The sequence below is a fragment of the Archocentrus centrarchus genome, chromosome 3 (genome assembly GCF_007364275.1).
Source record: "Archocentrus centrarchus isolate MPI-CPG fArcCen1 chromosome 3, fArcCen1, whole genome shotgun sequence".
Lineage (NCBI taxonomy): Eukaryota > Metazoa > Chordata > Actinopteri > Cichliformes > Cichlidae > Archocentrus > Archocentrus centrarchus.
The window spans coordinates 34,422,821-34,437,227 of NC_044348.1; the positions used below are offsets into that span (position 1 = coordinate 34,422,821).

The 14,407-nt window shown below is 40.9% G+C and overlaps 1 protein-coding gene across 1 annotated transcript in view; it reads left to right on the forward strand.

The window, feature by feature from the left end:
• Positions 1-3,124: 3,124 nt before the first annotated feature.
• The window catches only part of LOC115778226 (neural-cadherin-like), a 319,537-nt gene continuing 308,254 nt past the window's right edge, over positions 3,125-14,407 (forward strand). Inside the window, 1 exon segment of the mRNA XM_030726290.1 lies at positions 3,125-4,211. Coding sequence (XP_030582150.1) covers positions 3,149-4,211 — 1,063 coding nt within the window. The 5' untranslated portion in view covers positions 3,125-3,148.

The window sequence follows — 14,407 nt, forward strand, 5'->3', positions numbered from 1 at the left end:
TTTAAGTTGTCAATATGATAAAGGAGGAATTCATATAAAATAACCTAATATAGAGCAAAAATAATTCAATACAGTCTAAAACTCCTGAACATTTTTTTCAAATAAGATACAAGTCCAAAGTCATGCATAAAATAAATATAATAAAACTGCTTTTTCAATGAGCTGTGGTTAAGTAATGATCCAAGAAGAAATCCAAATTCAACCTGAGTGGTATAATTGTTACTCAGAAGGAAGCTACTATTGTCAGGGTGTGTGCTGTGCCTCTCACACAGTGGTAGCTGGGGAAGGCTCCAGCCTCCACCCTGAGCTGGATAAGCAGTTAAAAGAATGAATCGATGGAGATGGAAAGTCTGAATGGCCAAGGTCAGAATGACCTCTCTCCAATGAAAAACAATTTGTTTCTTTTTTTTAAACCAACATGTCTGTATGGTGTGTGTGTATGTATGTATGTATGTATGTATCTATATGTGTGCGTGTGTGTATATATATATATATATGTATATATATATATATATATATATATATATATGTATATATATATATATATGTATGTATGTATGTATGTATGTATGTATGTATGTATGTATGTATGTATGTATGTATATATATATATATAATATAAAATATATATATATAATATAAAATATATGCTTCAACACATCCATCCATCAATCCTGACTACAGTTCAGACAGACTCACCAATGACTGTAGTTAAACAGGATTCACACAACAGCCAGACTAACAACACAGAACAATAAAAAATAAGCAGTTTAAAGGAAAAAAAAATAAAATCCAAAACATAAGTACACTAACAGCATGTGGATTAATAAGACCAATTAATAAAATGCTGAATAAGATTAATTAAGACTTTAAATGTGATCTGTGCACTCTCCTTTCAACTCAGAGTGAGAGTCTCTGCAGCGACCTGCTCCATGGTTTGTGTGTGCCAGTCTGCTCCCCGAGGAGTGGAGTCGATACAAGCGGAGAGACAAGAGACAGGTGATGATAGTGTTACTTGAGTCGACTACCGCTCATTACGTCACTGTAAATGCAATAACAGCTTCTTAACAAGTGATCACCAAGAAGTTGTCCAGTGTGTTCCAGGCACTATGGATTTTTTTCCCATAGCTTTTTCTCTGCTCTGACCCACGTGGACAACAAAATTCCCACTTTAATGAAATGCAACACGTCTCACTCCATCCACCAAGAAAACCTATGAGTGAGCGGAGCATATAGATGCAAAGGGAGAGGTAGGTGCAGCTGATGGGTGAAGCAGGGACTATGTTGCATATTTAATAATCTGTGGAGAGTTGCATCTAAGAAGTTTTAGGGTGTTTTCATGAAAATGTTTCTAAATATGATGGGTTTTATTCAGATGCACTTAAGGGGTTTTAGCTGAGCAGGTGCTGTCTAGCAGTGGATTATAGTTGTGTGTTTCAACAGGGGGAAACATCTAATTCAGACAAGGCCACAAGGTGTACACGAGTTATACTCATTACAGTTATTTGCTTTGCAGAGCTTTAGAAAAGCTTTAGAAAAAATCCTGGGGTGTTATGAGGACTTGGCATGATGATTACATTTAGGTTAAAGTACCAGATCATTATCAGTGGGGTCCACTTTGGATAGATTATGTATGTGTCCCTTAACAATAACAAAGGTTTTATTACTCTTTAAACACTGACTCGTGAATTCATCTTCACATCCTGATTTAAAATGTTATCCTAAGCACCACTTGAAATTCACCAATTTACACTAAACCAAACTGATTGAATATGTGAACACAGTGTGTGTGTGTGTGTGTGTGTGTGTGTGTGTGTGTAAAGCCTTAAACTTGTGTTATACAAGGACTGCTGATGTGAAACTTTTAAAACTGCTCAGGTTGCAGTGTTTTAGTGAGTGGGAGTTCAAACAGCACAAAAGCACACAGAAGACAGGCACTCTGGATGAGATAATGACCGTGCCCTGGATCCATAAACAGCTCAAATTTATTAGCAAGAATCCACATTGGGTGCTGTCAGTTTAGTAGTGAATAAACCAGGTATGTGACCAAGAGCCAGTATGAGTGAAACTTGATGAATAGAAAGTGAATATGATATATAGCCAGTGCTATATTAAAGTCGAGTGTTCTCATTTTGCTGGGAACTTGCCTGTAACTTTCACGGACCCCTGGGGACTAACGAAAAAACAGTGTGTGATGAACACACTCAAACGGGCCACTTCTCTGTGACATAAAGACAGCTCTCGAGTCTCTCTGAGTCCTTTCCAGAAGCTGTAAGCTTTTCTGTTTGCCCCTCTGGAGACGTTTTAAAATGATCGATTTTTACATTATTTTAATCCAGTGGACTGACGCGTTATTGGAAAGAGGAGTGATGGATACTGATGTGCAAGGCTGGGCATTGATCACTGGGAGAAGGGAGGTCGGGTCGTTTCCCCGAGGATCCCCCTGACACGCACATTCTTGCACACTCTTGGAGGGTGTTTATGCACGTGAGCGCGAGCACGACTTAATTCGACGGGGTGCTGCTTTACCGAGAAGTTCATTTCCTGTGAGAAATCCTTTACCGCTGCATCTCACTGTAACAGATGCGTTTACCTGGCAGCTTTGGCACTGCATGCGTAAAACAAGCGGTTCTATGTTATATCTTCCTGATGACCCGAGTCTCATCAGCAGATCTGATGCAAAGATAATTGATTTTCCTCCCTATGATAAGTGAGGTCCACTTGTAAAGTCAGTCTCTGTAAGGCTGTGTGCAGTTCGCAGCAACTCGAGGATTAGGTGTGATTCTCATACGAGATCGCACAGGATCAGCGCACGCACGATAGAGTGAGAAAGCGTACAGAGGTAAGCGCGTACCCGAGCTGTGAGCAGTCTTTTTTTTTTTTTCCTGGAACGCGCACAGACAGACAGCGCTGCTGGTGAGACGGCAGACTGAGGAGAGCAGGAGAGAAGAAGGACGCGCAGCACAAACGCGTAGAGACAAAGTTCTCCTGCATCAAGCTGAAGTATGGTGCCAACAAATATATGCGCTACAATTTACTGAAAGTTCGCATCTTAGTGGGCAAGAGGAGGCACATCTCACAGGAGCACTCATGGATTTATGTGAGGCACCAGCGCGTTAGTGCAGTGGAGCCAAAGAGATATCCAGTCATGATTTGGGTCGCGTTTCTACCATTTTTTATTTCGTGCGCATTCGGGAATAGGACCGTGGAGCAGGTGCCGTTCTTTCACGGTCATGTATTTGAGAACTCTTCCCCGGGCTGCCGGGTCAACGGACTGAGCGTCCCATTAAAGCGACTCAACTCGGAAAGGCTGTGCGGTGCCGGGGAACCCGGTTCAGCGGCAGCGCACCTTAAACTCCTGGGAGAGGGCAACGAGAATTTCCGTGTGTTTGGGCACCACAAACGGGGACATATTTTACTGAAGACTTCGAGGGTTTTGGACAGAGAGGAGCGTGCTGAATATGCACTGGGTCTGGGTTTGTGTTGTGGTCAATGCGCGGAACTCTCCCGGGAAGAGGAAAATGCGTCTCCACTAGTGGCTGAGGTGGCGTCCATCAAGGTGGACGTTCTGGACACCAACGACCACCAGCCCACTTTCCCCGGAGCCGACGTGAAACTGAGCCTAGACGATGCCACTGCGCTCCGCACTGCGATCTATACGGTCACCGCGCGGGACGATGACAGTGGCAAGAACGCCGAGCTCATCTACTTTGCTCTGCCCAAAAACGGGAGTTTCTACGTGGTGCCCAAAACCGGTGACATCCTCCTTGTTGACTCCATCCTCGGTCTGGAAGAGCCGATTAAATTTGAAGTATTTGCCCGGGATCGGGGGTGGCCACCCCGCACAAGCGATGGCATAGCAGTAGAGATAAATCCGCGGCAGTGGCCCGTGGCGCCCTCACCGAATCCCCAACCGGGGAAAGGTAAACTGAAATCGCAATTGAAAGTACTAGCGCGAAAGTCCAGGTCGGTACTGGACTCAGACAGCCCAGTTTTAATCAACGTGTCCGAGGATGCAGGGATCGGTTCAGTGGTGATGAACCTGAACCCGGTGAGGTTTCAGTCAGGCACGTTTGAGCTGGTGGAGCCCGACGTGGAGAGCTCACCGGTCAGCGTGAGCCGGGACACCGGGGACATAGTCATAACGCGGAAACTGGACCGAGAGACTGAGCCTCTAGTGGAGATCACCGTCAGAGTGCAGGATAAAAGAGGTGAGCAAAAGGCGAAGTGCACGTGTGTGAGTGAGCAGCCCGGTCTGTGAATGTGTGGCAGTGAGACAAGGGGAGAGGGAGGCAGCAATTGGATACGACGGTTTGCGTGCGCATTCCCTGTGCTACAAGTGGTGCAAACATCATAATTTGTACTGAATCTTACGAGTAACATGTTTCCTGTTCTATTATATTTCATGATGTTGTTATTTGGTCGAATATGTCACGTGGTGTTGCATGCGTAAATACGCACGGAGATGGAGTGTGTCTTTGCACAGAACTTAGATGTAATTCATTGCTGTTTTTATAAGTTCTCCGATGAAAAATGCTCGGTTTGAAGTGATTTTTGTTTCTTAGGATATTTGGAAAATTACAAACAAGGGTCAGGGTGTTAATCATCCTGAGATCAGAGTATTGGACGTTGGTAGAAGGTCATCTGCTTAGTTTCTTTGGGGTGTGAGGAAAGCCAAACACGTTTATATAAACTCCACACAAAAGCTACTGAACTCTACTGAACTGTAGTCAGTCAGCTCTGACAGGTTTCTTGCTCTTTTGTTGCAGTAAACACTTAACCTTGCAACCTCAGTTTTCAGAAACACTGAATGCATGTGAGGCCACATGGAAATGCTAAAGCCGAATGACTTTGAAACTGTGTTGACAAAGCTTACAGTGAGCAGTGTCAAAGTGCCCTGTGTTTACAATGGCCATTAAACTGGGTGACATTCCTCAGTGTTCATGATGATTCATGTGTTTGGATAAATCAGGGCTGTATGAATGTGTCTGGTGCCACTGCCAGCAGCAACAGATGCTAGGATGTCAGGGGAGAGGCAAGTCGTGTAACGGCCATCGTACCAACAGGTTAATTATCACCTGCGGATACAGCAGAGCAGCTAGACTGAAAGTTAACAAGCAGCCAGATTCATATTAATAAATGCATATGTAAATGAATTAAACACACAACTGAATATAACAGAACTGAAGATCAGAGTACAGAGTGAAAAACATTATCATATATATATATATATATATATATATATATATAATGTACATACAAATATTGAGTTTGCACTGCGTATTTATTTTTCTGTCTGCTTTCATAATTTACTGGAAACCCATTTGTTCCTTTAAGACCAGTTAACAGCATTTGACTGGAGAAGAGACCCAATCAATGTGACCTATTGGTGTTGGTAATGTGAGCTATCCTGATGCAGAAAATAAGCTGAGCCTGCTCCTGGCACACAGCGCTAATTTATACTGCCAGTAACTATACACAATGTTGGCTATTTGTCATAACAATATCCCTTTGAAAACATCAAAACAGACACAGAATTCTTTGATTTTAGTGCTAAAATACTGACATATATATTCAAGTGTGTGTGTGTGTGTGTGTGTGTATGTATGTATGTATGTGTGTTTTATATATATATATATATATATATATATATATATATATATATATATATATATATATAAAACACACACAGTTTACGGTATCAGTCAAAACTTTGGACACACCTTCTCATTCAATGTTTTTTTTGTTTGTTTGTTTTGTTTTTTCCTTGTAATTGTACAGTAAATCAACACTGAAGTCATTCAGACTATGAAGGAACACATCAGGAATCATGTAGTAAAGTTAAACAAACCAAAATCTGTCTCAGATTCTTCAAAGTCGGCTCCTTTGCTTTGACCACAGCTTTGCACTCTCAGCATTCTCTCAATCAGCTTCATGAGGTCATCACCTGAAATGGTTTTCCAACAGTCTTGAAGGAGTTCCCAGAGATGCTGAGCACTTGTTGGCTGCTTTGCCTTCACTCTGCAGTCCAACTCATCCCAAACCATCTCAGTTGGGTTAAGATCGGGTGATTGTGGAGGCCAGGTCGTCTGAAGCAGCACTCCATCACCCTGTTTCTTGGTCAAATAGCCCTTACAGAGCCTGGAGGTGCATTTGGGTTCATTGTCCTGTTGAAAAACAAGTAATGGTCCCACTAAGCACAAACCAGATGTCACTGCAGAATGCTGTGGTGGCCATGCTGGTTAAGTGTGCCTTGGATTTAGAATAAATCACAGTGTCACCAGCAAAGCACCCCCATACCATCACACTTTCTCCTCCATACTTCACGGTGGGAACTACACATGTAGGAAGCATCCGCTGACCTTTTCTGCATCTTACAAAGACATGATGGTGTTTGGAACCAAAAATCTCAAATGTGGACTCAGACCAAAAGACAGATTTCCTCTGGTCTGATGTTCATTCCTTCCTCTTGTTGTTCTTCCTTAGAAGTGGTGTCTTTGCAGCAATTCGACCATAAAGTCCAGATTCACAATCTTCTCAGAACAGTTGATGTTGAGATGTGTGTGCTACTTGATCTCTGCGAAGCATTTAGGTGGACTCCTATCTGGGCTGCTGTTAACTTGTGGTTTCTGAGGCTGATAACTCTGATGAACTGATCCTGAGCAACAGAGGAAACTCTTGGTCTTCCTTTCCTGGGGTGGTCCTGATGAGAGCCAGTTTCATCATAATGTTTAATGGTCTTTGTGACTGCCCTTCAGGATACTTTCAAAATTTTACATTTACCAGCTCTACCTCTTCACAACACAACTGATGGTCTCAAACACATTAAGAGGGCAAGAAATTCAAGAAATGAACTCTTGACAGTCACAGCTGATACCTGAAAGCCGTTCCAGGTGACTGCCTCATGAAGCTGACTGAGAAAATGCCAAGATGTGCAAAACTGTCATCTAAGCAAGAGGTGCCTACTTTGAAGAATCTCAAATATAAACCATATTTTGGTTTGTTTCACACTTTTTGTTTACTAAATAATTCCATACAGTACGTATTTCTTCATAGTTTGGATGACTTTAGTATTAATCTGCACTGCAAACAACTTTTAAATAATGAAAAACCACTGAATTAAAAGGTGTCTCCAAACTTTTGACTGTACTATATCACATGCTGTCATGTGTACATGAGATTCAATTAGTCTCCATGCTTTAATTGTCTAATTAATGCATATCCATACACATGTGCTGGTCATATACCTCAGAGAGCTAGTATAACATACCAGCCTTTATAGTCACACAGTCATTGTTAAAACACAAATCAAGCTAATTTCCAACTATATTAAGGTAGACATCCAGTTGCAACCAAATTTTCTTAAAACATTAAAACCACTTGCCTAATATTGTGCAGGTCTTCTTCATGCTGCCAAAGCACCTCTTACCCTCTTCTGACAGTAACATGGGTGTCCTGCAGTGTCCTGCAGTGTCTGGCACTGCGAAGTTGGCATCTGATCCTTGGAGTCCCATCAATTTCAGGGTGAGGCCTTGATGGATTGGGTTGGTTCCAGTGAATATCACAGTTCCTTGATCTGACTGGGGAGACACCTTGAGTGATTTGTCTGATTCCTTGAGCTGGTCTTGAGCAGTTTTTGTCATTGGTCAGGCCAAATCCTCCTGTGGGGGAGTACCATTGCTGAGGCAGGGCGACGGGGTTTTGGCAAGTGAGGCAGCCATTTTTATGTGCCAGGAACCAAAAGTTTCACTGCATTCTTATTTTAATGCAACAAGGTGATCAGTGTAAGTCGCTTCAGCTGTCAGTGGTTGTGCTGGTGGGCATCTGACTAGGATGCCTCCTGGTTGCCACTTGGGTGAGGTGTTCCAGGCATGTCCTACCAGGAGGAGGCCCCGGGACAGTCCCAGGACACGCTGGATAGATCTCTCGGCTGGCCTGGGAATGCTTTGGTTTCCCTTGGATAAGCTGGAGGAGGTGGCTGGGGAGAAGGAGGTCTGGGTTTCAGGCTGCTCCCCTTGAGACCCGGCCCCAGATAAGAAAGGAAGAAAATGCACAGGGGCCTTTTACAAATGGCTGCAACGAGATACTACAAAAGTTCACAGAGCAGTGCTACAAAATCTGTGCACACAACATTTTTATTCAATAACTAAACATTTTAACAGTGTAGTGCCAGTAAATTTAGTTTAACCACTAGGGGTCTCCACTGCTCCTTGACATGAATTTGGTCCCAACACTTAAGAAAATAAAAGAAAAACATTAAGTCTGTTAAAGGCATTTTAAAATGAGTTCATCAATAAAAATTCACCCAAATAATACAAACAGCCATAGTGACATACTATAATTAACAAGAGAATGCTGGTGTGTGAGATGTCTGATAATATAGTCTGTAAGAGTAAAATTTTGATCAAGTTAAATATTTTTGTAGTATCTCTTTAACATTTTGCCCTTTTTAAACATTTCTTGCACTCTTGTCTCACAGCCAGATGCACACAGAAAGCAGAGGTATAACCTCAGCTCAGCCGATGCCATGTTTTCTTAAAAATTGTTTGTATCATGCTGGCATCATTGTTTATTTAACATTTTGCACATGAGCTGATGTCTGGGAAGTCTTTCTATCTTGAGTAGCAGGTCGATTGCACTCCATGCTTCAGGGAGAAAAGACTGTTGTGCTGCTTCTCTGTATATAGATTTATGTCAAGAACTATCTCAATTGTTCTGTGTCTTGTGGTAACATATAAATTAAATTTTTGAATGAAATCCTCAGAATGCGGTAATCAGTTAATCAAAATGTTTAAATTACCTGCATTTAATGCAATCAGTGTTGTAAAAGATGGTCTTGATATATCATTTTCTTTCTTTAAAGCTGCTGCCGGGTTCATTATTTCTGCTCAGCTGTTCATTTGGGAGTCTTGGCGTTCACTTTCAACGCGTTCTTGTAGGTATCCAAACTTTTTTAAATTAAAGAACGCAGAACAACTTTCGCTGGCTGATGAAATGTGTTAGTAGCTGATGTTTATTTCGCCTGCAGTCTGTCAAAAGTTAAACTAGTTTCATCTTCTCTGACAGGCACAGAGAAGATGTTATATTTTTTCACAAATTAGCAGGAATCAAACACACACACACACGCACACACACACACACACACACACACACAGAGAGAGAGACAGGTAGAAAAAAAACCACTTGTCAAGAACAAATTGGTGGAGGAAGAATGAAACAAAGCAATGTTTCATTTTTATTTAAAAGATGTAAACAGTATGTATGAGAGGCAGCGACAGAAGGCATTATTTTTATGAAATGAAAAGTTTATTGCATAGAAAACACTTTAATGTGCGGCGCAGCCAGAAACAATAAGGATAAGTCATATATTAAATGGCTTAGCGTATTTGAAGATTAATCAACATCACATGTTGATCTTATGTGATCAGATCCCCTTCTGAGCATTACTACAGCAGTTTGGGTGATTCAGTTTGAATTTGGTTTTGCTCCAACAGAATGAAGGTTAAAGCAAATTTTAAGAAGAGGGTCATCGTAAATGTTGCCTAAATGGACGAGTTTTAAAAAAGCTTTTATAAGTTTGATTGGAGAGGAAGAAAAGAGGGGGCTCGAAATATATTACCAAGATCTAAGGGTTTACTGCTTCATGCTAAAGGACGGCAAGTTTTCATCTCTGGGCTTAGCGGCGGGGGACGAGGCTGGATCACCTCAGAGTCTCAAGCATCATCAGTTCAGTTGTTGGTGGCTCGGCTGAAGTCTTTTAATCCGTTTGGAGTGGAGAGTCCTGCTGGAGCCACGACCTCCCTCCATCTGCTCGCATTATCCCTGTAATCCCATCTCATTCTCTGTGTCTGTCTCTCTGTCGCCCCCCCCTTTGCTCTCTTACTTTCTCGTTCTTATTTTCACTCTCACTCCGGGGATTTAGGTTTGAGTGGAGGCTCAGTTTAAGACTGTGAGGGAGAAAGCTTCTGACACGATTCTTCGAGAGGCAGACGTGTTTTTTTTTTCTGGGGGGGGGGGGTTGTGTCAGGATCTGACATAGCATTTGTGGTCCGCTTCACAAGTGCTGCTGAGCTTCGACAGTGTTAAGTGTGTGTCTGCTAGTATTACTCATGTTGTGTGTGTAAGCAAACAAATCAGTTCTCACAATCACATTGTGTGATTTGTTTTTCTTTGTGGTGGATGTTCATGGATCAGCCACGGCTAAGATTAGGGTAAATCTCCAGGGAATGAATAAGAGTCAGTGCCGTGTCCTCCTCTGTGACAAAAGTAAGCTTCACAAAGGTTTTTCCTTTTTACTGGTTTCCTTTCCATGCACAGCTGCTCTTCATTTCAAACAAGATAATACCGGTCGCTGCTTTTATTTTCCCAGCATAAACCGTGTGTGGGTTTGAGTTTCATATCCCTAGCCCCTCATTTTCACAAGTCGTTTAATACTGTGCCAATCCCTATAAGAGCACCAAGTGAGTAGCCCATTAATTTTCCCCAAAGGTTCTAACGTCCTTTCTAAAACAGCCAATATGAGGCTGTTCTTTGACTCCTGTTGGCATAATGATTAATGAAATGATTAATTTGATTAATTAGTCAAATGATTAATTTGGTTAGTCACGCAGAAGTTCCTTTTCTGTCTTCATAGCTTCTTCTTTTGAATAACATGCCACTGTATTTTTCACTTGCTGATTTTCTCCTGTCTCAGTTAAGCTACAATATCCTCCATGCTTGAATCAGCTTCAGCGTATTCACATATTTGTTTTGTCATATTGGATTTTGTCTGATTGAAATATATACCATTGCACTTATTTAATCTAATCAAAGAAAGTAACCCTGTAATGATTATAATTTAGCAGCTGCTGCCAAACTGCTGCCAAATCAGCCAAAAAGGGAAAAATGCCCCTGAAAAAACAAATAAGGTTTTCAGCCAATCACCATAAGCTCTCATATTTATCGATTTTGTTTTTTGAATACGGCATCAATAGTGTATGTTTTTCATGTGTGTGAATGTTTTAACACTAATATTGAAACATAACTTACTTAATTAATTTATTTGTAATTGGTTAACACATTCGCTTGGCAAGTGAAAGGTCGCTGGTTCAATTCCAGTCAGAGACGTAAATCCCTTCTGGGGTTTTGGTCTGGAAGGGCATCCAGCATAAAACTGCCAAATCAAACATGTGGGGCTTTTTTTTGTAATTTTGCCTCAGATTTAAAATCTGCTTTTGTAGAGACAATCAAGATGTGACTGAAGTGCAGACTCTCAGTTTTAATCCAAGGGGTTTAACACACATTTTGCATTAACTGTTAAGGATTTACAGTCATTTTTATGCGTACTGAACCCTTTTCAGATCAAAAGTAAGTGGACAGCCAAACATCATTTTAAATAGGATTGTTTTTAACCTTGCAGTCTGGAACCCATGAACATCATCAAATCGCATACAAAGAGATGAAACATATGTAATTTGTGCATCATTATAGGGGTTAAAGTGGGCCGGAATGATCTGGAGCAGCGTTTGTGGTGTAGATGTTGTGGTCGCCGTACTTCAACATCTAGCTTGCTGTACAGAAGAGGAGCGAGCATAATGGAAGCAATGCTTTGAAAGTGGCAGGTGATTTCAGCTCAGCAAATATCAGCAAACACACACAAACAAGTGTTTGTGTGCAGTCTGTCACACAGTGTATCTGTTAATGCTAAAGGTCCAGCTGATGTGTTTTCCAGGAAGAGAAAAGAATGAGACAACTTCACTCAGAGGTGGAGAAAGATGTAAGAACAGGAGAGGAGAGGAAAGAGAGAGGTTAGATTTAAAGGGAAGGACTGCTCAGTGGTATCTGATAAACTGGAAATTTATGGCTTACATGTAATGCCATTATTATTTTTTTAATCATATCTTGGGTCTGTATATAATGAAGTTGTTTTTTTCATATTGTGAAATTTTTTGCAAAAAAAACCTGAGGTAGACTAATTTTGTGTTATTCAAAGGTTGCATGAAAATACTGCAGTTTAGTGCAGGATAAACAGGTTAGTTTGCAGTACTGTGGTGAGTTGACAGTGAACCTCTGTGCTGGGCTGGTGCAGAGCAGCTGTGGTGTTCATGGTCACAGTTACAGGTTACATCAGTGCAGCAGAGATGAGTTTGAATTTAAGCTGATGATGCTGAGATTCATTCACTGATTTCCACCTTTAATACCAGCTGTATGCAGTCAGTATAAAGACAATATAACCAGTGTACTGTCAGTGTAGGGGATGGTAATCAGCAGATAGTTTTTGAATACTGGGTTAGGGGTGGTAAGGGGTCCTTAATAAATTAATAATTTAGCATCAGCTACTTTAGTTTTCTTCTGTGCTCTTTCAGGTATTTTGGTGTTGCTGAGCAGGCCACATCATTTCTAAGAATGCATCATCTATTTTACCTCCATGAACATCGCTGTGGAGCTCATAGTGAGTTCCAGTGAAAACTGCAAGTTCAACAGCTGGAATCAACTCCAGATTTTCTGCTTAATTTGTTATGAAAGAAAAGGAAACAGGCTCCATCTGCCCATCAAGCTGCTTGTCAGTCAATTGTCCAATTATTCTTTGGGTCTCTAAAAATGGCCAACTACATATAAATATGGCTGTAATTCCAAAACCAGTAATGTAATACTTTTGTTAAAACCTATAATTTAAACTGAAAGTCTGAACTTCAGCCACATGTTGAGCCACTGTGGTGATGTTCAGAGGCAAAGCTACAGAAATAATGTTGTTTTCCAGATATTTCCAAATAGATCGAAGTGTTCCACGTTTGGCTTCCTTTACTTGTGGGTGAAGCTGTGGAATGGGGGGTGTGTGTATTGGCCTATGAGCTGCTGCTAATTAAAATAAACAAAAAGCAAAAATGGACGAGGAGCTGCACAGACCCACCTCATATTAAAGGAAGTTCTTTTTTTAGTACTACTATTAGAAGATTTTTTTACTTAATTTTAAAAGTAAGTGGGACAAAGTAAAACTGAACTGAATCTTGAGTTATGTTCATATGTGATTTACTGGAATGAACAGCTGAATAATTTTCATATACTACAGTAGAAAAAAGGTTTTTCAATAATCAATAAACAACATTGACATACTTATATAATCTCTTTAAGTAGTGGCTTGTGGATGTGTAAAGAGTAAAAAGTTTATTACCATCTTGAGCATTTTCAGTTTTCTGGTAGTTCTTGGTGGAATTATTAGAGGTGGAAAATGAACACCAGAAAACCAAACAGTTCAAACTAACTTTGTTCACACAACTTTAATTTCAGAATACCGAGAACCGACTCTGCTTCGTCCTGGAACTGTTTTCTAGGGAATTTAGATTCTGATGTGTGTCTGCGCTTTAGTGTGTGCATCTGTGTGCGCATGCATGGGATTTTGGTTAATGAAGAGAAACAGCTGGCTTTAATCAAGAGAACTCCAGATTTCTGCCACTCTCCGCTAAGCCAAAGACACACAGATAAACACAAAAAAGTGTGTCAACACAAAGGCTAAAATAAACTGCATTTCTAGGCTGTTTGGTCATGAAAATACACCCATCTCAGAAACACACACACTGTACATTCCCCACAAAATCCAACATTGTGATTATTGTGCATTCTGGGTTGCCAGAATAACATTCCAGACAGATGGCAGTGAGGGAAGCCTGTTAGCTGCATATGTTACTCATCTTTTGTTTATTGAGATGAAACAGTCTGCATCCATTTGTTCCTTCAAAGAGCATAAATAGCACACACTTGGTCTTCTATGCACACATGTGTATGCATGCACCGTAAGTATGCATGCATGATTGGCTGCATTAGCCCACACAAACCTGATGTGAAGGCACTGTTTTGTGGCTTTTTTCATTATATTTAGTTTTCTGACTTAGAAAAAGACAAAGATCAGCTTGTCATCCAGAGAGACTATGGTTTCATCAAGCTATTACACCACAGCTAAACAGCATCACCGAGCAGACTTTACCAGCTTTAACTGTTCGGCTTCTTTACCCACTAGAAACACCAACATGTAAAAGTCTGCACCATGCTGTCCCTGCAATTATTAAGCTTCCAGAGGCATTTAGGATTGTTCTTCTTATTTGCTGTAATAGGAGGTCTTATTTCCTGTAACTGTGATGGCCGGTGCAGAGAAACACACACAGTCAGTTTAAGTTTCCTCATCTCACATTTCGATTTTTAAGTGCAGATCTTTCACCACCACCAGTTTGCCAACTGCAGTTTGTACAAATGTCAGTTCTTAGCTTCGGACGCTGTCAGATGTGCGATGGATAGTTTTCACCAGCAGAAGTCTCTGGTTGAATAGTTGATGTACAGCGTTAGAGCAGAGAAGAGGCTGGGAATATTTGGTACCAATCGATAAGCAATGGCTTATCAGAACTGTTTGTAGTTTATTAAAATATAAGTGTTTAAA